This window comes from Athalia rosae, chromosome 2 (genome assembly GCF_917208135.1).
Source record: "Athalia rosae chromosome 2, iyAthRosa1.1, whole genome shotgun sequence".
In the NCBI taxonomy this organism is placed as follows: domain Eukaryota; kingdom Metazoa; phylum Arthropoda; class Insecta; order Hymenoptera; family Athaliidae; genus Athalia; species Athalia rosae.
This window is the reverse complement of record NC_064027.1, coordinates 30121905-30148192: the sequence shown is the minus strand read 5'-3', so window position 1 is coordinate 30148192 and position 26288 is coordinate 30121905. Positions and strand designations below refer to the sequence as shown.

Here is a 26288-nt window from a genome sequence, read left to right as displayed (position 1 = left end):
TGAATCCCACAGATAATACCCTAAACGATTCAAAATATCCAATTTCTCATGGTAAAGTACAGACATTGTAGTCGGTCGATTCTGAAGATTTCAACGCTGTCACCAAGGAGGATGGGCTGTCAAGTAACTGTCATAGTTTTCCTTGTTATCATTCAAATTCGGAAGTTGCGCTCTTGCCGCGCAATTGGGAGCGAATCAGAGCGGAGTTCTTTTCGTTCCATTACGTTGTGCTGATGGCACAGGAGTGGAAACTCTACCTTGTGTCAGTGCAGGACAGGTAGCCACTGCAGGTAGCGTATCCCCTGACGTCGGCACATCGGTATCCCCCCTACGCCTACCCTCACCTGGCTTACCTGTCCTAGCTGGTCTAGACCTTCTGCATACCATGGAGAACCCTGGCCCAATCGTAGTCCGGTTCGTAGCGCTCAGCAGGTAAGTTGCTCTAATTCCGGTGTCATTTTAATTCACACTTTTGTTATAAACACGCTAATTTGGATACTGCCGAGATGCCACCAGTTGTGTAGAGAATCAATTGGCGCCTTTATACTTCATTACATCCCTATATTTCATTGGATCCTGCACTCATTGAATGGAGTTTTCTGATGCTCAGCTCTAATGACGTTTACCAAATACACTTGTGACACACGGTGTCACACCCACAACTCCAGAAATTCATTTCCAATATCTAGAATGAACACAATGCATGTGTAGTTACCTAACTTATTTTATTGAACTTATTACCTAACGCAAAATGAATCATTTTACTTTATTTAACACTCCTATATTCATATTAGCAATACATGTCATGAAATATCTAGCTAAGCAAGAAGAGTCCTCATCCGCTAATAACTCAGAACAGGTTTCAGACACTTGACTGTTCCCTATTTTAGTGCAAAGAATTCAGCTGACTTTCAGCCAATGGATCATCAATTAAACTTGGTTTCCACAGATAATATGAGTTCCTCGTTGTCTCAAGATACAACCGATAATGTATCTATACCCAGCTCACAGACTGTGCCTAGCGAAGTTCCAAATAATGCAAGGAATTGGGTCCAATTTGATGACGAAACACCACCAGAAACACCAGCACGATTAAAACCACCAGAAAAGGTCGAAAAGCAGAATGACAGTAACCCTGTCGTGATGAATCCCAATTCTGTAGCTGTCAACGTCGAAAAGATTCGTAAACCGGAAGAACCTAGTACAGCCGATCATATCAGAAGTAACGAGTACAGCGGTGCAGTGATATCAACAGAATCCGTCCATATAAATCTAGACAGATCTGGTCTCAACAGATCATTATCTTCAGAAGGCCCCGATCTCAATTTACCCTCCGATGTTAGAGTGACTGACCCAAAAAGTGCATCATTGAAAACGATTGATCTTAGAGATTCGTCAAATGGAAGATCGAGCACCAATAATATTGTGAGCACGCCAATTGGTAATATCAGGCAGGGATTTGCTAATGGCGATACAATCGTCACACTTTTACCCGTCAATACCAGATGGCCTTGGATTACACCTGCAAAATTTCGGCCAGAGTTGGTGCCAGAAGAATTGATGGCTCAGGGTTTAACTGTGAGCTAAATATCTCTTACTTGGAACTAATCGATCATATTATACAAACAAACATTTTTATATTGACTTTAATTTTAGCTGACTGTGGAAGATTACGTGCACGTACTGGAACTCCTTGTTAACGACGTCCGATTCAACATGTACAATATTTGCTACAAAAGGATTTTAGTATTATGGATATTCACTGCTTTTGTCGTACTAGTGGGTCTATTATTTTCTGGAGTAACTGGACTGACATTGTTTGGTCTAGGAGTTATGTGGCTGATTCTTAATGCTGCTGCAATATTCTTGTGCATGTTTGTCAAGATAAAGTTGAATCATAATCTGGAGAAGTGCATGGCCCAAGTAAACAAACATTTATTACGACACAAGATTTTATTGGGACTAGACGATCGGGGCAAGATATCGTGCCACAAAGTCAACCTTTGTTTTATTTATTTTGACACCACCGATTGTATTGTAAGTACAATAAAAATTACCTCTCATAGTTATCAGGCTTAGATTTCCCTATGCCAACATTCAAACCAATATCGTGTACCTGATTACTTGATTGCCGGCTCTTATTTAAATTTTCTCTTTATGCTTGTAACAGAAAAAATTGCAAGAGGTGATCGAGCGTGAGGAACGAGAGGGCCGAATCATCGGCGGTGATGAGGCAGCCGAATCAAAACGTAGACAACAGTTACAGGAAAGGATGGACATCGACGACAGTGATATCGTTATACAAGGCAGCACGACGACAAGAGTATCTCGTAAGCAGGTCAGTGCACATACCATATTAGGTCACATATTAAAAGATGCATATATCTTTTCTTATTGTATAATAAGACGCAGACATTGTATGATGCTGCACAGCAGATAATATTGAATTGCATGCTCTTTTAGTATGTGAACAAAAAATCGAAACTTTCATCTATAAAATACAAGTCGAATGCTGAGAAATTAACATCAGAACTTGCATGAAAAAATTAGCGGGTATTTAGCATCATGATGTTCAGTATGTCTGCGTGGTTTTTCTCCTTGAATTGAGAAGAGCATCCTACATCCTGGCTTCGTTCTTCCTGTCTACATAGCAATATTTTGCACTTCGTTTGCATCTTTTTTTTTCAATCTTATTTATTATTCGTTTTATGCATTTTATTATTTTCTTTTCTTACTTGGATAAAAATATTAGGGAAAAGGGGAGCAAGTTCTTTGTCGTTATGTGCAACGTTGGGCCAAGGACTACCTGCGACATCGTTTGGATTGGACTGTCGATGAAGAGGGGGGTAACCCTTCGTGCCCTCGTCATACTGCATCTGCATTATGTCCTTGTCAATATATCGAAGAATGGTTACGTAATAAACCACGTATTCAGGGCAGAGATTTTTGTCCCGCATGGAGTAGCTTTCTCAGAGACCGAGGGATTTAGCATTGTTCAGAATATGTTATTTTCATATATTCGGGCACTTACCCTCAACTTCAATACAAGAGATAAAACGTGAAACATTTGTATAGCAAAAGAATGGTTCACTTGTAATAACCAACGTATCGTATCCGGAACGTGTAGAGCTTCAGCTCTAACACCGATATCCATCGACGATTGGATACGAATTTAATACACCGCTGCGATATTATGTGCCAAAATGTGTTTATTACATTATTCCAATATTGATACGAATTGTCTCGAAACTATTCCAGGTATATTCTTGAAAGAAAAATATAAGATACATTGCACGAATCGCTACATCAGATTAACAAGTACCGAATCGTATTAAAACTCAAAATATTGTATAGGTTGTTGCCACGCTCATTAGGATTTCAAATCGCGGCAAAAAAAGTACTTTACATCCTTGCGTAGTGGTAAAAAAATACATTCCAATAATGTTAGAGGCAGTCACAACAGGAATTATTTATCTATGTATTACCTAGATATACATATAAAACTTCACACTAACATATTTTTATATTCATGTATATTTTATTACATATGTTATCAATATTTTATTCACTTACATCACAGGCAAATAGTTGTTCAATGCTAAAAAGTGACAGTTTTGAACATTGTTTTATAGAATATCACACATAATATTGGGTGCAATAATTGCATAGAATTAGAATATTTCTATCATTAGCTGCTTTGGAACTGTAGAAACTGTTTTGAAAGTAACAAGGCGCACCCCTTGAATGCTTTAATATCTTCTTTTCATCCCTTCAGCGATTTGAATGTTTCACTTCTGTTTAACATTGCTCATGTTCTTTAATCATGTTATTTGTGTCTGATATGATTATGAATCGAAGTAAAATTTCTATTTGTTTGTCTTTTGACAAGTTTTCTGAAAGCTTGTATCGTGCATGCTGAATCTAAATGCTGTTGCTTTATCGACGCAAAAATGTTTTCAATAATTCCGTCATTATTACAGTGTAATTAATGCTATTTAATAGACTTAAATTCACATCTGTACAGTGTAGTGTAGAATATCGCTGAAAAATTGATATTACAAATTCCATTATTCTCAGTCTAGCAAACGTACATCATCGACGAAGTGTCAAAGTTTGAAATGACATAAAATGAACATTTGAAAATCATTATGCTGTAGCAAACATTTGCTAAATAATTTTGCGGGACTTATTAGAAGATATCAGGATCGAACTGTTGAGAGATCTTGAGATTCCCTGTACAGAAGTAGTGAAATTTAATAATATACTAAACTGGAATAGTAGGTGTTGAACGGTGCTGGTCTGTGTTGGTAGGAGCGGGCGGAGCTGCTGCTGCTGAGATACGTCTCTCGATGGGCGCGACACTTTTCACGGCACAGACTTGACCTGGTTATAGATTCCCAGGAAAGAAATAGAACTGTCATTGGGACCTCGGTACCACCGCGACACTGCGTCTCCGCCCGCTGCCCCTGCCAGTTTATCGAAGACCATCTCAAATACAAACCCAAAGGCAAGTTGACTTTGAGCAGATTTTTTTCCATGCCGAATTACGATTTCAACTGAGCAGTCTCATATTGTCTGTCTAAGATAAAATTAGATGGCCAAAATCTTCAATAGCATCATCAAAATATCCGAGTCCAAATTCAAAATAAGAGTAGAACAATAAAAATACCATATCGTTAACGAGTTGTACCTGATAAAATTAGAGACTGAGATTGAAGTAATGGTAAAATTTTGATGTAAGAACTCTTCTTACGTCGCTGTAACCAATCGCTGATGTTTGACTTCCACAGAGAATTAAATTCAGTATTTCCAAGGGATATTTTGGTGAAAAATTATATTTTACTTATATAAGCAGAATTTTTACAAATTTTATTTTATAATGATACGTTAACAAGTTCCTATGCCATGACTCGTGTCCATAATTTTCATACAATCTCACTGACCGACCGTCTCTGCACCAAGCGCTTGGTTTGTTCTATCGCAAACTAGCACCGTACATTGCACAATATCTCAAATATAATTTTATTCAGTTTTGTAAAACAGGCTTCCAACTAGTAGGAAGAATCTACTCTACTGTTATTAACTACGGAATAGGCTATTTCTCTTTTGGTTGCAGCCTAGCAGGTGGTAGAAGTTTATGTGGTTTTTAAATGACAATTCATATTTTGTTTGAGCAATTCTTAAGCCTTAGTTGAAAGTATCGAATTTGATTAGCTATTGATATCTTGAGGTATTGCTCAATCAAAATTAGTGGCAGCTATTTTAAAAATGCTTTTTGGTGGCAGATTTTTAGTATTTCATAGGACTGATATTAGGATCTGACTTATTTGTGTATTAAAAACCGTTCCTTTAATTTTTTTAATTTTATTAATTGGTGCTAGCAACCCGGGCAACAGAACTTGGAAATATACATATTTTACCAGTATTCTGATTCTCTTTAAAGCTCAAAATTATTAAACGATGACACAGGCGATCAAAATTCGGAGAACCTGTTGATTCGAGTTCCGTTATGTTTTTGTATGTTTCACAAATGATTCAAAGTTCTCGATCAAAGGAATAACCCACCTCATTACATCCGATAAAAGAGCTAAATCAAAAAAATTGAAAGCAATACGTAATACTTGGTTCCTTTTGAAAGTTTTCCAACTTTCACATTCCAATTGATATTCGAAGGTCGAATGAAACAAGAAATTCTAACTTCTTTGCATTAATAGCTAATTGTTGTAAAAATACTCTGAACCACTAATTATTTGCAGTAGTTGCTATTTCTGGTTGAATATGTAATTATTGCAGTTCTCACATCCGTTAGATCATACGTATAGTTATGGTATTTCACTGTACTCCGTCCGAATAAGTTGCAACATTACGAAAAAACGAGCACTATAGTACTTACAATACACCACTCAATTAATCCAGGATACCCAATATTTTCTAATCGGGTAATCCTGATCTGCAATCATGTGAATGATTTAAATGCAAAGCATTTGATGAATTTTGAATATATTATTGAAATAACAAATGACATATATTTTTATGTACACATTATGTATCGTTGTTGAAAAGTGTATTAAATACTTATTATACAATTGCTCGATTCTTTTTTTTTTTTATTATTTCCTTAATGACTTGGAAAAGATGTTCGCTTTATACATTTTCACCGCTTTTGATACGAATATTCAATGCTGGCTGCTTCAATTTTCATGAACCTGGTACTAAGATTTCTATTCATAAAATTCATTGCATTTTACAGGACATCTTTCAAAATTTTTTAACCATTGGAACTTCTGTTATTGAATTGTGACTAACGATTACTTAATAATTGCACGCAGCTGGAAAAAACAATTTGCAGGTAGCAGTTGTATCCAATTCTTAAACAGTGCTGCATAAAGTTTGTTTATGGTTCATTCGTCCGTAAGTATTATCGCTCAGAGGAAGCATACTCGCACGTTTTACTTTTTTTTCATCTATATTGATGAAATTCAATTGCATGAGACTAAAATATTGACCGCTATTTGAATGTTACTGACTGAATTGTTAGTGATTAAAATGCTAATATATTTGATTCAAACGCAATCGAAAAATGGTACTGAAAATGAGCTTCCCTGATAGGTTTAGACTTTTGGTGGGAAATAAGCATGGCTGAAAAGCACTTTGAATATTTTTTAACCACGTCATTGTTCGTTTGTAACGCATCTCAATTTTTTAAGTCTTGTCTTCAGATTATAACTGAATCAAATTGTAAATTATCATTCTACTTTTTCAGGATACCCACCTGGTTTCGGGTGGTGTGCTTATTTTAGAAATCCCCACATGACTATTGGCGAATTACCAGATTTGAATTATCACTAGTGATAATTTTGACAGAAAGTAATAATTACGATACTCATTCGATTATCTTGAACGATTAGCAACAATTAAAGCTACTGCGCTACTGTTGTTAATTTTTTAATAATTTGGCATCGTGTCAAAATCAGCGCGCTAATTCCTCTCCAGACTTCAGCTCATCCGATCTCAATCTGGCCTAAGTAGACAAAATCAACCGAAGCTTCGGATTCCGCATTAAGCGAATCGCTGGGACAGAGATTTGGATACTACATCAAGCAAATCGACAACAAAGGATGGTGCGACGAATTGAGTCGACGATATTTTTGGTAAAGTTTATCCGAACGATTAAACGTTATCAGAGTCGATCATAGCGTTAATAAGTAATATGAACAATTTTTATGCACCATACAATGTGCCTTCGATGAGAAATCAGGATAATGATATTCTTGAGAGTATAAATGTTTAGCTTTTGCAAAGTTCAAATTTGGATCACGTTTACAATTAGATTTAACCAAATAATGGAAAAATTGGCAGCTAGAAAACGCAGGATCATTCTTAAAACGGAGCTGGTAAGCCGAGTTGTATGCGCAAATTTAGAGAGCTACACTTAATGTAATTTTGTTTGCCTTTAATCCATGAAATTGGTTCGAAAGTCCATACCTGCGCTTGGATCGAAACTGCGATCAAAATCACCCCAACTGGGAAGTGGAACTAAAATGTTCCTCTTGATTATTTTGCGGAAAAACTTATTTTTGGTAATATATTCGTATTGATTTCTCATTTTAACTTTTAAGCTTTTGCATGCAATGTCTGTAGAGTCTATTGATCCCACATATCTGGAATGTACAAAACATATGATATCGTATCTTTGTAGTTGTCGAATTTCTTGTCTTCCGTGATGAAGGTATCGAAGATTGAGATACTATGGTATCTGCTTACGACGGTAAAATATAAGCAGAATACGCGAAAAACGGAAGTAAGGAAGTATCTTCATTGTCGATCATATGAATTCCCAAAAAGCTATCCGAATTGTTGGAAATATCAGATAGAGTTCGCTGATTTAAATATTAAATATAGTGAATTGTAAGAATTGACTGTAATACGTGTTAACGCAGTGCCTTAAGCTTCTCTTAATAAGGAATATATAAAGACACTTCAACAGAATGTACGGAGGGATAGAACTGCCGAATCTAGATAGAAAAAAATCATTGATTAAAAGGTGATACATCGATCGCGGTTGACTGTGGCAACAGCAGTTCTTTTCCTAGAATCTCTCGAAATTAGCAATAATAGTTAATTCTGAAATTTATATGATCTGATTATGGCAGCAGATTTGTTGACGCTAGTATAAGAAATCATGCCATATCGAGTAAAACGTGCCTTTTGTAAATTGGATGATCGAACGCTTCTGAACTTGTAGCATCCTCGATTTAGCTTATCAGTCGATCAAGCACGTTATGAAAATGAAGGAAGTCGTCTGAATATTACAAAAAATGTATACAGCGACTAATTAGATCGTATCTTCTATAATTTATATATGTACATCCTTAGCATTGATACTTCTTTCACAGAATTTTGGTGTGTGTTACATTTTTCAAACGGGATTTTTTAACAGCACAAATATAATATTTTAGAATTAGAAATCACGCACTGCACACATTGTGTAATGTACCGTAATACTTCGACGATTACCATTTAGAAGATTCAAGCCAAATCGTATTATTTGTAATTTTGGGCCAAGTATTTTGAATGTATTTATATCCATTTAACTCCGAGTTCAATGTGCATATAACATGTATAAGTTTGAGAGAATAGAATAACTGAATATCTTTTGTGATCAATTTTGAAAAGTATTGGGCACCTTACACTTGATTATAGAAAATGAAACTAGATATGTTTGATATTGTATAATTCGAACTTATTCCCAAGTGATAGGCTGTCCCTATTTTTTTCAAAAAACAGTTGTCTGTATTTCTACAAACAAATTCACTGATTTGGAGCTTTAGTTTAAAAAGTGTATCGTAGATCATTACAACTGAAATTTTTCTAGATAGATATTTCAATAATTATTACATTCTACATTTGTTTGTTGATTATAATTCGTATATTGGAGTATGCATGATAATAAATATTATCATTGTTTTACTAGGACTTCGTAAGCCTGTTTCCTTATGTCATCTGCAATTTTCTTCATTTCTGTGTCGCTAGTTTTTAACTGTTCGCATTCTGTTTCTAAGTTCCCACCCAGTTCCTTTAAATTCTCCTTAACACTGAGGTATGTTTTGAGTCTCTTATACACAGTTTCCATATCGCTAGAGTTCATTGGGTAATGTGAATTCTCACCTACAGATTCCTCTGAAAATTAGATTACGGGTCTATTGTAAAAGGATTTTAAGGCCAGCAATCCGAACTGTTCTTTGTCGCAATTCAAATATAAAATAGATGTTTCATGGCAACGTATCGGTTGTAGCAACAGAAGAGTACATTTATTCTTTAATATATCAAGATTACCTTTTGTAACAAATTTGAAGACGTTGTCATCTTTTTTTGCGTTTCGAATGTCTTCCAATATTTGTTCGGGTAATGGAGGATGAGGTCTTGGCGGTAAATTACTTTTCTTGTTGCCAAACATATTGGGTTGTCAATGTTCCAATGACGTTGTAAAGCACGTTTGGATTATGAATTTTTCAGGTTAAAAGTGGACTGAGCAACTGTCAAACGGACGTGAAATAATTCACAAAAATTCTGTGTGATAGCGCTCGCGTCGCGGTTTAAGGAATTTTTTATGAATGCTTAATTTTTTTTACGTAATAATTGCGGATTGCATTCAGTTAGGCGACAGCCAGGGGTAGTAGGGGGGACGCTAATTTGGGGGCAATCAATTATTTTAATTTTTTTCTAAATTAAAGAAAATAGCCTTCGATTTTTCTTGACTTTTTCATCGTAAAAGTTTTCAAACAATGAGTTTTTTGTGTAATAATGTTGTAGTGTAATGACGGAGTGTCTTATCTCAGTTGACGACAGAATAAAAATTTTTAATTACTCAAAAATATATTTCATAACTAATATATATAATATGTACAATATTCATTACCGAAGAAGTGAAGCAATCAATTATGTATACTATTACAATTTGTCAATTTTGTTGAGCTGCCTGTAAAATTAATCATATTATCGTTATTTTTTTATTATGGTCAATTTTTGAAATATCAAGGGACTCGAAAACAAAATCTGTGCTTATGGGCGTCGCGTTTTGCCTCATCAACAGATATCCTAATCAATTATGCTTTGCACTGCAGATTATATTATTATCATGTTCGATGTTATTATTATTATCATTATAATTATTAATATTATTATTATTGTTATTATTAATATTACGCAGGTAGACGCATTCACACATATTGCGGTGAATATGTATGAACGAAATCAGTTGCTGAAGTGGAGATTTCCACCCAGTCCTTGTTCCTTCCTCCATTGGCCCAGCCGTACCGCGTACCAGCCCTATAGATAAAAAAATTAAAATAGCGATATATCATCGGTATACGCAATTGCAGCTGTACAAGGCGATTTAAAAGTAAAGTCTAATAAATTTCAAGTAGAGGGATGATGATGTGGGTAACTTGAGGGGTAACTATGCTACGTAATTACATTAATATACAGCTAGGTGTTGAATAATCAACGCAAACTTTCAGTGTAGTCACCTGAACATCCGCTTCCGAAAGACCAGTTTCCGCAGCTAGAAGAACGATATCTGCAGTATGGGGAGCCCTGGGACACCTGTTGAATTGTTCCTGCAGAACAGCCTCCTGGTCAATGGTCAAACGAATTATTCTTCGCCCTTGAACGCCTCCGCCATCTCCGGTAGGAGAGAATCCCGGTGAAATTGCGGATTTCAACATCTTGAGGATTTTATTTATTCAACTTTTTTATCGGCTCTTATCTGGAAAAAAAAGTAAATTCGAGAAGTTTAGAAATCAATAGCTATAAATGGGTATACCGTGCAAATACAACGAAGGCGAGACGCATGTTCTTCTCGATATTTGCACTTGCATCCGGTTATCCGATAATTCAGAAATTTCGGTTTCTCAGTTACTGACAAATTTCGCTATCAAAGTTTCAACCTCGATCGTTCTTGACGAGCAAAACGAAAATCCCGATAAAATCCGTAGAATGTGGGCGCAGTACGGCGTGTCGATATGTTGACGACTACGGGAGTTTGCAACAACAAACCGACGTGGCGTTATAAATTTAATTCGACATTGACCTGCGGCTGTGGGTCTAGTTGTAGGTTGAATAATAATATAATAATGTATTTCTGTGAGCTCAGTACGTGTAATAGTGTGATGAAACAGCGGGGGACGATCTTGGTAATTGTCCAGAATCACCCGTGCTTATACACTTGTATCTACACCGTATGTATAGCAAACATAACTAGACGTAGAGGTATGTCGCGTTTAAGTGACCACATGCGATGGCATATCGTACCGAACTAATCCTTCGATCCGAAGCCTACGGTTATAAAAGATTCTTATTTTTTCTTCATCGCGTTATATTTTAATTGTTTCCGCAGTTTCGATTTTCTTTACAATTTTTCATTCGGTGATTGATTTTTTCTTATTATGAGTTGATAAAAAAAACTAAACGAATAAATTTATAGAGAAAGAATTGTTTGCACTGTTCGTGAGCTGTGTCTAAGTGGCACAAAATTTTTGAAAACTAAAATAGTGAGCTGCAAAGAAAGAAAGATATTGAAACTCAAAAATTCAATTGAAAAAAAAACGTTTTGACGGTGTTTGAGAGCGATGACAAGCGAAGGAAAAAGAAAATGCAAAGCACTACAGAGGAATGATATAATATACACGTATGAATAATTATGAAATGAATAAAAGCAACAAAAAAAAAAAAAAAAAACGAACGGAACAGAACATTAAAAAAAAAAAAACTTAGGAATTTATGTAGACAGTGACGTGATACGTATATGAATATATTATACATATAATTAACATATATCTGTTCGCCAGCTATAGCTAATTAAGGAGTTGCGTATCGGGAGACTAGAGTAGTCTTCCGACGTATAAAAGCGACACGTGGGCGTCAGTCGCGTCGTTCTTACGAATGACCTTTTTTCCGTTAAATTGGTTTTATTTTTTGTTACAGTTTTTTTCTCGTAATTTGTTTATTTTTTCTTCATTCCAATTGGTGGGTGACAATTACAAGTACAATTATTAAATTGATCGATTGCCTAGTTAGAGTTCGAGGTGCGTTTCCTGAACAAAGGGTCGCCTTTGAAATTTTCAACTTCGTCTAGTAAATTCCTTATGAAACGTGGATTGGCGTACATTGGAAGTTGAGATTCTGAATATTGTAGAAAATCAACGAGAGAATTTTCGAGCTCTTCCTGGTACACCGAACCCGCGTAACGAGCTTCAATTTTCTCGCGATCTTCCGGTCTCATCTTCAATTAGGTTTGCATTAAGCATACGTGCGGAAACAGGAATTAAAATAGCATTAAGTAGGTGTACTTGGAATGATTAATTATATAAATTCATTTTTCGGAGAAAGGATCAAATTATCAATCTTTATGATCGTACGACCATATATTCTCCTTTTTTTCTGTTAATGAAAAAATAAAGAAAAATAACATAAGACTTTCGAATTTTAGCGAAAGAACAAACTTACAGCTTCCCATTTCGATTTCACAAAAGCTTTGACGCAGTCGTCGATCAGCGTATCACCGCAAACTACCTGTATTATGTAGTAAAGCATTTTGAAAAAATCAAATCGAAATGTCAATCAAGAAGACATGGCGATAGATCGCAGTTTTTTTTTCTCAATATCTGACCGTTGAGGATAGGAGCGTGGCGCGATTTTCAACCCTGAGACAATCGAATCTGTCCAAAAATAGAGCGGCTGCCCATGGTTCGCGAAAGTAAGAATACAAATCCGGAATTGTGGAACTCTGGATGAAAAAAGAGAAACGCAATAAAAATAATCAGTAAAAGATTGCAAAAAAAATTCACTGTTATACAGCGACTGAGTTGCGAAGGAAAAAATTATTAAAACGAAAGTAGGGGAAATAAAATAGTTTTACGGGGTTTACTCAATAAACGTACTTTGAATCTGAGTTTGAGATCGTTCAAGAGCGTTTCGTGCTTGCCCCATATCGCGATGATATTTTCAATCTCGAATTCCTTAAAATCACATCAAAGAAATTACCAATTGAAATAATAATAACGACACCGGGTGGTCGGATTTCCAAACCTTTTTACTGAGACAAGTGATAGTCTCGACGGTTTCGAATTGGTTCAAATGGATTCTAAAGTATCCGATTTCAGAGACGGGGGATCCCGTGATCAGAAACAGGTCCTGCGAACATGAAAAATGTTGAAAGACAAACGAAAAGATTAAAACAGCGTGTTCCTAAAGGGCGACGATCGGACGGTAGCGTACGTCGTTATCGTGAGAAGTTTCCTGACTTTTTCCGGGTTTTTTTACGTTCAGGTAAATAAATCCTCCGGGAAGTTTGCAATAAGTTATTATCGGCATTCGGAAAACCGGTATCACCGCATCCAGTGCGGACACAGCTTCCGTCATCGGACTGTGGGTTGACGAATGTTTTTTCTCGACGTTGTAGTTTTTCGGTTCAAGAATGTCCACGAGTTTCTTGCCGAGCTGATTACCGGGCGAAAAAGTGAAAGTTGAAGACAAAACTGAGGTTCAGAGAAATGGAATAGAGAAAAAAAAGGAAAAAAAAAAATCCAATCAAAGAAGGAAGTCTACAGATTCTGACCCGTTCACCGACTTCGACGAGGTTTTGGTGTTTGTGGGACAATTCGTCGGCGTAAAATCTCCTGGAATATTTGGTTATCGTACCGGCGGCGAAAATAAACGGATCGTTGGTTCGAAATTCTGGGTCTATGACCAGAGATTCGTCGAATACGAGTCCAGCTTGACAAATGGCTGAAACGTAATCACAGCGGAATTCGCGTGAGAGAACAAGGGAAAATTGACGAAGACAAAACGTATCGATCGGAAGGGTTGATCGTCGATGTACCAAGGAAAGTATCCAGATTGATGGTTTTTCCTCGGAAATTGAATAACACGTCGCAACGAAGTTCCTTCCGTTCCAACTTGTGTTCCAATATCAAAGTCTCGATGAAAAAATCATTCTCGTCCTCTTCGAGAACCCAATCGACTAGATCCCAACCAGACAGAACGGTTACACCGGCCTCATCGATGGCATTCGTCACCGCTTCTTCGATCTGTATCACATGACATTTGAAACTTTTACGTCTCGTGATCACGGACATTCTGCACACGTTCACCTCGTTATTTTCAAAAACATCGTACGAACTTCGCGAGGCGCAAATATTCACAAACGGTTCGATTAAAATTATGTTTCCTCCATTGATTCCATATTTCAGAAGGGTGGCCATCGCCGAATAGCAGTCGATGTTTCGTCCGTAGAAGATTATTGCACCTGCGTAAAAATCATCGAGCAGACGGTGACGATATTTTAAATTTCATCGGATACGCGAACGATGAATTTTTCGAAGTAGAAGACGAACTCGAACTGACTGGAGGGATTCGCTGCCACCACTCGTTTGCAGTACTCCAAACAATTGGCCATATCTCGTTCGCTGTTCACCGTCAAACAGTTCTCAGGGTTCGGGTAATCCTTGTGTTCCCTGAATCGCGTTTCGATAAGGTCATCGAAATTGTTAGACGACGTGAAAACTCGATGACTCCAGAATTAAAAGCGTGTGCGATATTACCCTCTTCTCCCAGCTCTCAATTCGTCGATGAATTGTGGCCTTTGATACTGAACTCCGCAAGTCAGGACCAAATAATCGTATGAAATTCTTCCCATGCTCGACACGCTCACGTATTTGTCTTTCCTGCGACGCGATTGAAAAAAATTTATCTAACAACGACGACAAAAAATTAGACAAATCTCTATACTGCAATACCTGCGAATAGCGGTTAGCGTCCCATGGACGACGTTGATCCACGATCTGGATCCGATGAGGTGACGGTAATCCTTTGAATAACGTCCACCGAACGGAAGTTCGTCCTGTTCCAAATCGTCGGGGCGATTTTCGAACGGAATTCCATTTTGGGATACCAGAGTCAAGTTCGTGAAGCCGATCGAGGACGCGTTCGGACTAATTGAGTTGAAATCAGAAATGAAACGCGGTATGTAAAACGAGCCCAGAAAAGAAAGTTAATTAGTCTGGATTCTTTCTCTATTTTTTTTTCTTCGTTTTCATATGAATCTACCCGAAAGCCAGGCTTTCTATAACCGCCAAGCCGCAATCCGAAGCACCGACAACGACGATTCTGACGTTGACGTCGATTTTCGAAACGCTCGCAACCTTCGGCACCATCATGTAAAGTGCAAAATTATCGGTGGGAGTTTTTTCGGGAGCTCGATCGTTCGCTCGATCGTCGGAACGGTGTATTTTCAGCTGTCTCCTCGGCGGAACGGGGATCATTTCGGCCAAAAATGTTGAAATCGGTGCCGTGCGAGTCTGCGGTATACGAGTCGAAACGATGTGGTTGTGATAGTTTTTGGTATCAACGGGGAGGGCGATCGTTGTGGCTCACCAGGGCGCTGCGGTCATCGCGAGACAATCGATAATACAAAGCGTTTTTGTCGAACAGTCGCATCAGTTCTTGAAAAAAGTAACGATGAAGATTCGAGAAGATCGGCATCACGGTCAGATGGATTATACGCGCGTGGCTATCCAGGGGAGCTTTTTCGAAAGATATAAAATCGTCTATCCGGTAGCGATTCCGAATCCATTCGATTTCGTTTTCGCGGCTGAAATGGTTGGGATTATTTTATTATCGTCGGGTGTCCAGGTATTCGGAAATCCGCGATTCGTACCATAGCACAGCGAGTCCTACGAGGGTGTCGTTGCACAGAAACACGAATGCCGAATAGGGCGTGTGACTTTGCAGGGCAAATTCGAGGTCGCCCAAAATATCGGTACCCCGGTTCGGTAAATTTGCGAGCAATTCCGCCGCTGCCGGAACGTCGGAGGCGTTTGCTTCCCTCGTTCTGAAATCGCCGACCACGCTGGCGCGGTGTACCAAATACAATACCATGGGGTAATCCTTGTCGAAACGCAGTGGAACTCGCTGGTTTCACACGGAGAAGAAATTTTGAAAAACGTGAAGAAAATGATGAAAATCAAAAATTGAAAATTATGAGTTTAGAAAAAGTTGGACGAACCACGAAGTTTTGGAGCATTGGAAAAGTCGGGAAGTACGGAGGGATGAGAAAAATGCAATAATCCTGATCGGGGAAACACTCGAAGACGGCTTCGAGGTAATCGTAGGACAACCTTTCGTCGATTCCATCTCTCATGCTGAATAATTCCATGGCGAACGCGTTGCATTCGGCATCGCTACGAGTTCCAGCAGCGAGGAGCGTCCTCCGGGGACTTATTTCCACCGGGATTGACGGGGAAGTGACGCGATCCGTCTCTTCCGAATGAAAATATTCATTCTCATGGATTTTCGCCGACAAACGCGGTGCGGAAGACCGACGCACATCCCTCTCGCTCTCGTCCGGTGCCAACGGTCCAACGTCGTCGACGCTACCGGAATCTACGATCGTCTGTCGCGTTGAGATTATAAAAAGAAACGTCATACTTCGATTTTAGCATCGCGACGAATCATTTTTTCAAATACCGTTTCCACAGGAATTTCGGAAGCTTCGTTTTCTTCGCTCTCTTCTCCGGCGACTCGATCGATCTCAGCGTTGAATCCACCTCCGTCAATTTTCTCGGCTTCGGTATTGTCCGGGATCACGGTTGGAGTACTCTCGAAATCCAAACTCTTGGTTCTTCTGCGACTGCAGCCCGGACAGGGTGCGTCCTTCGACGATTCCTTGCACGCGACCGCCACTCTGTCCTCGGAACACCAAACGATCTCGTCCTCGTTCCACTCTTGAATATTTCAAACGATTCGTCGATTTCCGAGCAAATGATTTCACACTCGAAACTACGTGAAACACGATAAATATCAAACCGGCTCTTTTCGACCAGCGATCTTCGTCCGTCTCTGTACGCGAATCAGCAGACCGCAACGTCGAGGGATTCGAACTAGGTTTGATCTTGCTGTAATCCAGGAAAAATAAATCATCAGAAGCTCCGAAAATTGAGCAGCAAAAAAAAAACCGACGATGGATATTTATCTTCGCATTTTCACGTTCTCAACGATATTTATCGAACGGGATACTAACAAGTGGTCTTTCCTCGAGAGCTCCTCCATGGGGAATATGATTCGGCTGTTGGGATTATAAACGAGAGACCCGTCGAATATCGTTTCATCTCCGGTATTAGTTTCGGCCGTTGTCGAATGTTCTCGCGGCCTCTTCCCGAGTCCGTGATAAGGTCCGAGTTCGAAGTGTTGCGTCAAAGTATCAACGTCGACGATTTTATTGAGGCACAAAACCCCGTTCGCCAGACCGTCCGATGATTCCGCGACGACCATCTGACGAATACCGTCTGGATATCGCATCATCTCGCTTATGTAAAATTCTCCGTAGAGTTCCTTGAACCGCTCGGATTCACGGTCCAGAATCGGAATAATGTCGTCGTTGTCCTCCTCCCTGACGGCCGTCGTTAGTGTCAGCTATTATTGTTATCGTCGATATTACCGCCGTCGACCGATCCCCAGCGTTCACCTACCGCTACCTTACACTATTCGAATTTCGGTAGTCGCGCGACGAAACGCCTAGATTATCAGACGATTTTTATTACTCACACGACACGGCGAATTTTCAATCTTGGACAGTGAACGTGACGGAGACTCAAATAGAGCCCTTGCACTCTGTACGTATCGGTTTCACCGTTCGGAACTATTCTCGTCATATTTTCTTCGATGAATTTTGCTGCGGATATTGTCTAGATTTTTTTATTCCACGTAGGGCTTTATCAATCGATAATCTGTCTACCTGGCGTAACCAATGGCGGCATTATCAGGATAACGTGGGTCGCGTGGATATTCGATATGAAAACTGCGTCCAGCAGACGTTTGTAAAATTCGGAATCCTTGTATCTGACGTCCCATAAAAGCATGTGCACGAATAAAGTATTCCTTTCCGTAATCCCGTGCATCCTGAAAAAGAACCGCTCGACAAAATTCCGTCGTTCACTCGCCAAAAGCTTCGAATTTTCGATTCGGTCGTATTCGAAACTTTGAAATCGATCGACCTGGAGGAAAACTAAAAACCAGAGCCAGGGAACGACGAGGTCGTCGAAGAATTCTCACCCGTAATGTCGGGATATCCATTCCAACCACCCGTGAGCAGGGATCGACGGAATATTCGGATAATTATTGAGAGAAATATTCGAAACCACCTCATCCTCGGCGTTGATCTGCACGAGCGAAATACTCGAAACTTCACTGCATAGCGATGAGTTTTATTCGTTAATTAAATTAAGTCTTTTCGTTATCGTTGATAACTTTATCTGTCTCATTCCTCAAATGAAATCTTACGAAACGATCAAGGGGTCGGCGTTTCCGAAGACGTCTTCGGTTTCCCTTCCCGCGAGTTCTCCCAATTTTTTAAAATCCATAAATTCGGTTCTCCGCCATTTTTCTATGGGGGGAATTTCTCGCCGCTCTCGTACGTCGGAAATCTCTTTCATCCGCATGGTGTAAGTGGATATTCGTGACATACCTAACGATTATCAGGTTATGTATATACCTATACATCCCCCATTCAGGTCCTGCAGCTCTATTATTATGGGCGTACAACGTCCACGTAGGTTCATAAATAAATAAATAGATAAATTAATAAACATCTGCGCCTTAAATCTCTCAGGCACGCGTGTGTGTAATACGTGTACCTACATTATACCTACGTCTGTGTGGATTTTCTATACGAGTTGAGGAGAAAGCTACCGCTGCCTGTGTATCTCGAGTATAAATAAGTATAAGACAGACGTTAGGAAATCGCGGTGATGGGAAAACTTGAAACGCGTGTTAGGAGACGAAACGCGACTTGGAACGCGACACCGCAGCGGAGCAACCGCCGTAAGAACGATGACGAATTGTCAAATCTGGTAAAATTGTGCAAATTTTCACCATAAAAACACATCGCATGAACATAGACCTATATGACGCGGTGATCGAAGAACGATAAGAATAACGCTTTCCAATTAATCGCGTTTGAGAAAAAATTATGGAATCGAAATTCAAATCCATCCATTCGAACGAATCGAACGAACCGATAGAAAATGCATTTGAAAAAGCGCAGAATTTTTTAATCTATCGAAAAATAACACAGAGACGCATGTCGTGTCATTACGATACGTATGTGTGTATTAATTCATCAATCTAATCGTAAATACGTGTGTGCACAACGAGAGTGGACGGAGCGCGAAGGAGCCGGTGAACTTTGTGGGAACTGCCCGAAGCGATCGGGGCAATACCGTCCGTTGCAGACGTCAACCAGACCTGCATAATATAATGCGCCTTGTATTTCTATACGTGTACAACGTTTGTATCGCACAAATATACCTGTATCAAGCGATAGATAATAGACGACGTCCGAGTACGACGCAACGATCTTCCCAACCGTTCCGAAATCGTTGAAACTTGAGAAATATCCTTATAAACTGCGATTCAGCTTTTCTCGATGTTACAGAAAGTCCTGCACGAAGCAGATTCGGATTATCAGTAAGTATATGTGATTTATTCTACTCTGATTGGCTCGGTATGCCGAAGTCGATATAGATAAGAGTATAAAGTGATGCACATGGAATACGTCCACCTATACCTATAGACAGCCCTAATTCCATTGCCTTAATCGAATTTTAAATTAAGTACATGCTCTTTCGTATCTGTGCAGTGAAACGACGACCACGAGCAGAAATAAAATAGAGGAAGAAGCTCTTGCAGCAACCGACAATCTTTCCATTGTACACCTGAATTCATTTTCTTCGCGCACTTTTTTTCCGTACAATCGAACGAAACGAACGATTTTTTGAACAAATTTTTAATTGCTACCACAGCGATGATGTAGGCATGAATGAAATGACACATCGATGTACAATTTTAGCTGATACCTACACAGTCGGGACGTGGTTCGTAAAAATTTTTTTGTGTGGTTTCTGTTCGAAGGTCTCTAAAAACCACTTGAAATCCTTGAATAATTTAAGAGACTACGAGCGTTCGTAGAGTTGTTATTTAATACGTTTATTCGTTATTCGTTCACAGAAAAATAAGCATAGCGTACGACAACCGCGTGTCTTGAATAGAGAAAAAGTTTCAGCACTTTGGTGATAAGTTTTATGGGGCGACACATTTGTAAGTTATTGATGTGCAGTTTATTCATTGGGACACCTGCGATAACAAAACTTGAACTAATAAAAGTCAAGTTGAAGGAATAAAAAAAAAAAAAATGATTCATCGCGCAGATTTTGAGCTAATTTAGATCCAACCTTCCTGTGTTTTTGGAAACTGGCCAAGTACACAACACTACGGTATAATTTTTGACAAAACTATTTTTGAATACAATACAACGTCGTTCTCTTGAAACAACAATAACGTTATTATCATCGTTGCTGTGAATCGGATACGATATCCAACGTATGGTTTTTTCTTTTTTATCACAAGTATTGGACGTAATTATTTAGGGTAGTTATGATTGATAATATGGCGATTTTCCTTGGTTTTGATTGTTGAAATGTATGTCTTTGTAACATAGTCCTCGATATAATCAACATACGCTTTCCACACCCAACTAGAACGAAAATGGTAATATGAAAATTGACTTACCAATATTTGTTGTTCACTTCGAAGGCTGCGGAGAAGAAGTTATTGTTGATGTTATTGCTCTCGCGAATCCAGATGAAGAAAGGATCTTTGCGTTTGTTTTCGAATTATCCGCATTCGCTGTATGTGATTGAAAATTTCATTTGATTATATTCCATATAGTCGTAAGTATTCGACGATGAAAAAAAAAAAAAACAGGAAATGATAGTAGGAGATGCGGAAAACTAACCGTCTGAAAGTGCGTTCCAAATCGCCACAACCGCTTACGACGAAGGTGCGCGCCAAACTGAAGTTCGAGCCTAGGTAGTGCGGTGAATGGGTGATCATGGCATGCGCACCACCGCCGCCAAGTTCAAAGTTTTAATTGAAATCAATCATTCATCGTCGATTATGGCATTGACAAACCGTATCGTGCGTATCTTTTCGTTTCGTGAATAAAAAATGTCATGGGTGTGTACGGAACGTTTCAAATTGAGCGATTAAAAAAGAATTACGCTGAAAAGTGGTGAGAAGAAATGAATGCTTTTTTGTGCGTTGAAAATCTGAAAGCTCTCGTGCTATTTCGCGTATTCAGGACCTCTTACCATTGGACACGAGGAATGAGAGACCGTCTATTCGGTCCTTTTAAATTTCCGTGTAATTTCAATAAGTATAAGTGACTAACCGACCATCGCAAATTGCGAGCGTAAAATCGTGTCTATAGCCAAAAAATATGATCAATGCGCAGTTTGTGAAGCGATTACGTCACATCCTATTTAACTCGGTGAATAATTCATGCGCTGAAATTGCATAGGTTTTTATCTATGAATTGCAATAACATGCGCGTCCTATCTTGAAAAATAGGTGTTCATTCGACCATCGCAATGGGAGAAATAATTCGGAAATAAGTAAAAAAAATAAGTAAGAAATGTACATAAAAAATTTGACAACGAGAAGAAAATGTTTATGGTATTATTTCAAATGATATTCATTATCATTATCATCGGTAAATCGGGAAGTATAAATCCTCTCATAAATTTCTATAAATCATAAAATATATATAGTTTATTGTAGAAATATTTGTGTGGTTAGCTATTTCTTTTGGGTATATGTATGTACATACATGATATCAACGTAAAATAGGGTAATATCGTCGAAAAAAATATTATTCAGAATAATAATAGGCATATTTGTGTCGATAACTATTACAATGATAAATAAATTAATCGTAGAAGTCTTTTAATTAATTGTCAAACGACTCTATGAATCTTTTTGTTATTGTGATTGTGTCGTTACGATTATTATGATTTTTATTATTATCAATAATCAGGTATCAATTTATTCAAATTAAGACCACTATACAATATATATAATATATATTTATGTACAAAAGACACAAATCGTCTGTGTCAAGCTCATGGATATATTCATTAGCGTATTGAAACTTTTTCGTTATGTTGTTTATCGATTAAAATTTATGCTCATCGCTTTTCTAGTACAGGTATATGATAATAATTATAAAATCTGTATAGACGATAAAGACATTTTAATTTATGATTATGGACAGCTGATCACAGCAATAGTGAAAATTTACTAACGGAATTCACTGGTAATTATGTCAAGAATAAAACCGATTGTGAGAAATACGAAAGGTTCGGGATTATTTGTGTCGGGGAGCGGCGTGGGCAGATGAAATTTAGAATTTGACGATCAATTTTACTCCTTATTGATATATCAAATGACTACCTTAATAGTACAATAAGCAACAAGGGAATAAAGCTGCAGTTTATTCCCGCGGACGACTGCACTGCCCCAGGGAATGATTAGCTTTATTCCTGCGTTGCATATGGGACTTTATTCCCGACACAACTGTGAAGACCACTTTTCGTCCCGGTAATTTACATTTTGTCCTGCAAATTTACTTTTCTTCGTAAAATGCAGGAGAAAAGTATAGTAGGGAATCAAATTCAACTTTAGTCCCGCCTTTCAGGTCAAAAAAGTTGTCTGTACGGTTGATTCGGGAATAAATAGATTATTTATATTTTATGCATCTTTGATAACGAATCAAATAAATATGTTTCAGTATGTCATTATTGTTATATTATTGGCATTATGCATAGTTGAAATTCTTTGTCCTAAATTATTGTTATTAATAATATTTCATATTCTGAAAAGATTTGATTAGTCTGATGTGTTGAGAAGCGAGAAGAAAAAACTTGTTCAATTAATGTAGGTATACTATATGGAGATATTAAATAATAAAATTAATACCTGGAACATTAAATTCCGTAGTTTATAACAATATAATTTATTTTTTATAATTACATCACAATGTAGCTCCGCCATTTCCAAAACTATCCTCGGTTCAACTGTTTCGACATATTGTCTGTAATTCGGACTGCAAACCTGCGCCTTTCCAATCCCTATGTGTTTACCCCTGAAATTTCATCGATTTACCAGTTGAGGCAACAAACAAGTTTTTATTGAATCCTATATTTCTTTGCACTCAACGATTTCTTCCCTCTTGGTCAGTTATCGCAGATATGTTATCTGTGCTGTCGTGCGGACTGTCGACTCTATATAAAATGTCATGGCACAAAGGACATCGGTCCTGAACGTATAACCACTTCCTCAAACATACGCCGTGAAAGAAATGATTGCACCTAGTGATCTTTGCGCTGTTCATTTCCTGGTAACAAATAGCGCAAACATCATCTAAGTTTGTCAATTGTTCAGTTTTAGCTTCGGGCAAAGAATTTATTTTGTTTACGGCAGTCCTTCGTTTCATAAAGACGCTCCATCCAGCTTTAGCTTCGCACCAAATATTGAAGTATGCGTGGATGCACATCATTACAGCTCGTATAGCACCGCCAGACTCGAATATCAGAATCCATAAACCGTTGAAAAGCAAAAATAAGCCAAATGCAAATTCTACAGTGTTGCCGAACACTCTTATGTAGTAAACATAATCGTCCAACTGTTCCCAGAAAGAACGACGGCAGGCGTCGTAAAGAAACAGCGAATATATTGCAAGAGAAACTAACACTTTAACTATAACTTCGACACTGAATGCTGTGACAGCTAGAAGCCATGTGCTAATCGGGAAGTGCGACCACAAAAAGCATAACAAATGAATTGGAAAGATGATGAGAAAAGCGCAGACTAACAGAGCTCGCAAATGTCTGTGAAGTGCTGGATTGCGTGAAGCACTGAGTGACATTAGTAGAGGATTCACAATATTGTGAACAAAATGTAAAAGAGCGGTAAATAGGAGACAAAAATTTCTGCACAGCCTATTCAGACGCATCTCTCTTTGGAGACTAGTCAGTCCGGTTTGAAGACAGAGGGTATAAAACAAGATGGCAGAAGTAGTTCCGATGCTCTTGAGATCCTCTTTGTCTTCCGTGAGCAAAATCCATTGGAAGAAACACCCTATGTAGTGACAAATGGAAGATATGATGCTGGTCATTCCGAGAACCGCAGTGAGTGTTTCGCACCCATTAATCAAGAGAGTGCGGATCATTATGTAGTAGTTGAAGCTCTCGTCCTCGTAGTGATTTCCAAGGATTTGTAAAATCTGTTCAGTGACTCTGAGAGTCCAAAATGTTCTCAAGACCCTTGGGACGTTTAATCGAGTCCATTCTGCCTCTACAAGAGCCGACAACCCGTAGCTACTTATGAAGGTACGGGCATGCTGATAACCGGAGTAGATGATTTGACCCATAGAGACCGCGTTGTACCAAAGAACGAATTTTGAGACAGCCAAAGGAAGCAGAGTGGCAAAGACAGGGGCATGGTGCAAAATCCGAACCTGTGGAACAATTATTGTTTAAATTCTAAGTTCATAATAGCACCACGATTTAGGATTATGTTGCTTACCGGTAATGGAAGAGCTGCAAGTATGGAGGGTGCCATTAGGCTGAATACGAGCAACTTTTGGATGATTGAATACCTTGGAGCCAAATGTATATAGCAGAAAATCAGGGCTAGAGTACATTGAAGCATGTAATTTTGTATGACCAAGAACCCTGGGCCGTCAAAGTCTAAGACTTTGTTTAAATCGAGGTTCAAAACATCATCCAATATGCTTGTTGTTGTTCCGTTTACACTGGTGCAAGAAATTATCGCTTTTACCGTGCTGACGTTAGACCAATAAGAGACAAATATTACCCCAACAGATATCAGGTACAAGTAGACAAGGACGAGATGCTTGGTCTGAAGCATAAAGGTGCAAAGCGCTGCAGCGCATCCTGTAATAAGTGAGATTGAAAGGATATAGTATATTCATAACTGCAAACGGCAATAACCGATACTGCACAATCAAAGTTCATAATTTAACTAATCGATCAATAAAAAGCTATTGACAAAACAATGGCTGCGATTTCCTCTCCATAGCATTATATTACTATTCTGTAGCATGGCTGTCAATACTAATGACTTGCAGAACTGGGTATTGAGAGCACTTTGTATAATTAATACAGTGACCTGCGTTTATTGTGAGTTTACTGTCCAAATACTACTGACTAACTGGCAGACTAAAAGATCATTCGACAAATTCAATGGGCCACCCAGAACATCGAATAAAAATTAATAAATACTGTTCATTCTTACCCAAACAGCAAAGGATGAATTTCAGCGCCGTAATTAAGTACAATTGGTAAAATTGCTGATTGGATTCATACTGATGAAGCAAATTGGCCTCCGTTGTAACTCCAACAAGGGACCCAACAAGCGAGTCAGGGACATTTACAAAACCATTGTCGGTCTCATTGAGGACAAGATTTTCAGTTGGTAAACCAAGACCAACCCTAAGCAGCTCATCTATTATAAAAAGTGGAGGTACTCGCATGACCACATCCGCCACGTAAAGAACTCTGCTGCGTATGTTGGTCATGTTTGTCGTTATTGATGTTGTCTTTTTAATTAAGTGGAGTGATTGGGTATGAAATAATGTCAGTTTAATAATTCCCACAATTATTCAAGTTCTTATAGTTTTAATTTAGTTGATTTTGTTATATTTGAAGTCGTTAATCGGGAGCAGTTAGAATCACACTTCGCAGCACCACTCTGAGGTCTCAGGGCCTTTGAAAACACATTTCACCATAAATTATCATTGATATTTAGCTAAAGGTCGTATTCAATTAAACGTATACACAATTTCCAAGTTACTTCGAGGTTAAAAACTGTTACAACATACACACTGAACTTGATACTCCTGGACCCTGCACAAGGATGAATTTTGAACTTTAAAATATACTGAACAGATGGAGCCAGTACAAATCAAACGCAAGGGGTTGAATTTTAAGGGATTCGTTATTTTTTTACACGCGTTGAATAAATAAGCAAACTCCACTGGTGAAACTTGTACCTGCTTGCGCAATAATATATTATCCTTGTTCTCTTTCCTTTCTATTCCGTTTACTTGTAAGCCCCCAATATTTGTACGTATTATAATCGTGTTAACCAATAAACTTGATCCTTAAACGACCAGTAAAAGCAAAAAAGTTTGCAAACAGATCTCAAATCTCGTTTCTTTCGACGAGGTGAAGAATTAATTGGTAATTTCAGCCAGAAATCGAATCACTAAAATTACACAGTTCCTAGGAGTAATTATTGTTACGATTCTGATGACACTCGAATTTATCTGACGAACTAAAAATCAACCTGTCAAACGTAATTGCAGCTGA

General features: G+C 38.3%; 6 protein-coding genes across 12 annotated transcripts; 1 reads left to right on the top strand and 5 right to left on the bottom strand.

Annotated features, from left to right (window-relative positions):
* Positions 1–293: 293 nt before the first annotated feature.
* Positions 294–8976, top strand: LOC105688398 (transmembrane protein 268). 5 transcript variants are annotated; one of them, XM_048650113.1, is made up of 7 exons: positions 468–707; positions 950–1578; positions 1657–2037; positions 2171–2338; positions 4312–4507; positions 6330–6411; positions 6764–8976. In XM_048650113.1, exons 1-6 carry the CDS (start codon positions 704–706, stop codon positions 6371–6373), a joined length of 1422 nt encoding a protein of 473 aa, XP_048506070.1. In that variant the 5' UTR covers positions 468–703; the 3' UTR covers positions 6374–6411; positions 6764–8976. The 5 variants fall into 5 exon arrangements, with proteins under 5 accessions (XP_012260090.1, XP_048506070.1, XP_048506068.1 ...); XM_012404667.3 differs by lacking the exons at positions 468–707; positions 6330–6411 and adding an exon at positions 294–432; XM_048650111.1 differs by lacking the exon at positions 6330–6411.
* On the bottom strand, positions 8336–9712 carry LOC105688399 (UPF0449 protein C19orf25 homolog). Its single transcript, XM_012404669.2, has 2 exons — positions 9337–9712; positions 8336–9180 (listed from the first exon to the last, which is right to left on the bottom strand). The coding sequence occupies exons 1-2, from the start codon at positions 9455–9457 to the stop codon at positions 8960–8962; spliced, it is 342 nt and encodes a 113-aa protein (XP_012260092.2). The 5' UTR covers positions 9458–9712; the 3' UTR covers positions 8336–8959.
* Positions 9713–9857: 145 nt separating this feature from the next.
* LOC105688400 (homeodomain-only protein-like) lies at positions 9858–11103 on the bottom strand. Its single transcript, XM_012404671.3, has 3 exons — positions 10950–11103; positions 10530–10768; positions 9858–10329 (listed from the first exon to the last, which is right to left on the bottom strand). The coding sequence occupies exons 2-3, from the start codon at positions 10725–10727 to the stop codon at positions 10255–10257; spliced, it is 273 nt and encodes a 90-aa protein (XP_012260094.1). The 5' UTR covers positions 10728–10768; positions 10950–11103; the 3' UTR covers positions 9858–10254.
* Positions 11104–11518: 415 nt separating this feature from the next.
* LOC125499779 (cilia- and flagella-associated protein 61-like) lies at positions 11519–14138 on the bottom strand. The gene is made up of 8 exons (XM_048649225.1): positions 13883–14138; positions 13619–13788; positions 13324–13500; positions 13090–13248; positions 12942–13019; positions 12671–12787; positions 12508–12573; positions 11519–12283 (listed from the first exon to the last, which is right to left on the bottom strand). Exons 1-8 carry the CDS (start codon positions 14136–14138, stop codon positions 12071–12073), a joined length of 1236 nt encoding a protein of 411 aa, XP_048505182.1. The 3' UTR covers positions 11519–12070.
* A 206-nt stretch (positions 14139–14344) lies between these two features.
* LOC125499778 (cilia- and flagella-associated protein 61-like) lies at positions 14345–20618 on the bottom strand. Its single transcript, XM_048649224.1, has 12 exons — positions 17795–20618; positions 17605–17731; positions 17081–17449; positions 16867–16955; positions 16528–16784; positions 16067–16453; positions 15719–15972; positions 15564–15652; positions 15109–15430; positions 14799–15047; positions 14604–14726; positions 14345–14516 (listed from the first exon to the last, which is right to left on the bottom strand). Exons 1-12 carry the CDS (start codon positions 17955–17957, stop codon positions 14345–14347), a joined length of 2601 nt encoding a protein of 866 aa, XP_048505181.1. The 5' UTR covers positions 17958–20618.
* Positions 20619–20625: 7 nt separating this feature from the next.
* Positions 20626–26271, bottom strand: LOC105688475 (protein TRC8 homolog). 3 transcript variants are annotated; one of them, XM_048650109.1, is made up of 5 exons: positions 25213–26271; positions 24481–24851; positions 21207–24412; positions 20852–21117; positions 20626–20742 (listed from the first exon to the last, which is right to left on the bottom strand). In XM_048650109.1, exons 1-3 carry the CDS (start codon positions 25493–25495, stop codon positions 23108–23110), a joined length of 1959 nt encoding a protein of 652 aa, XP_048506066.1. In that variant the 5' UTR covers positions 25496–26271; the 3' UTR covers positions 20626–20742; positions 20852–21117; positions 21207–23107. The 3 variants fall into 3 exon arrangements, with proteins under 3 accessions (XP_048506066.1, XP_048506067.1, XP_012260260.2); XM_048650110.1 differs by having other exon boundaries at positions 20852–20921; XM_012404837.3 differs by having other exon boundaries at positions 20852–24412.
* Positions 26272–26288: the final 17 nt, after the last annotated feature.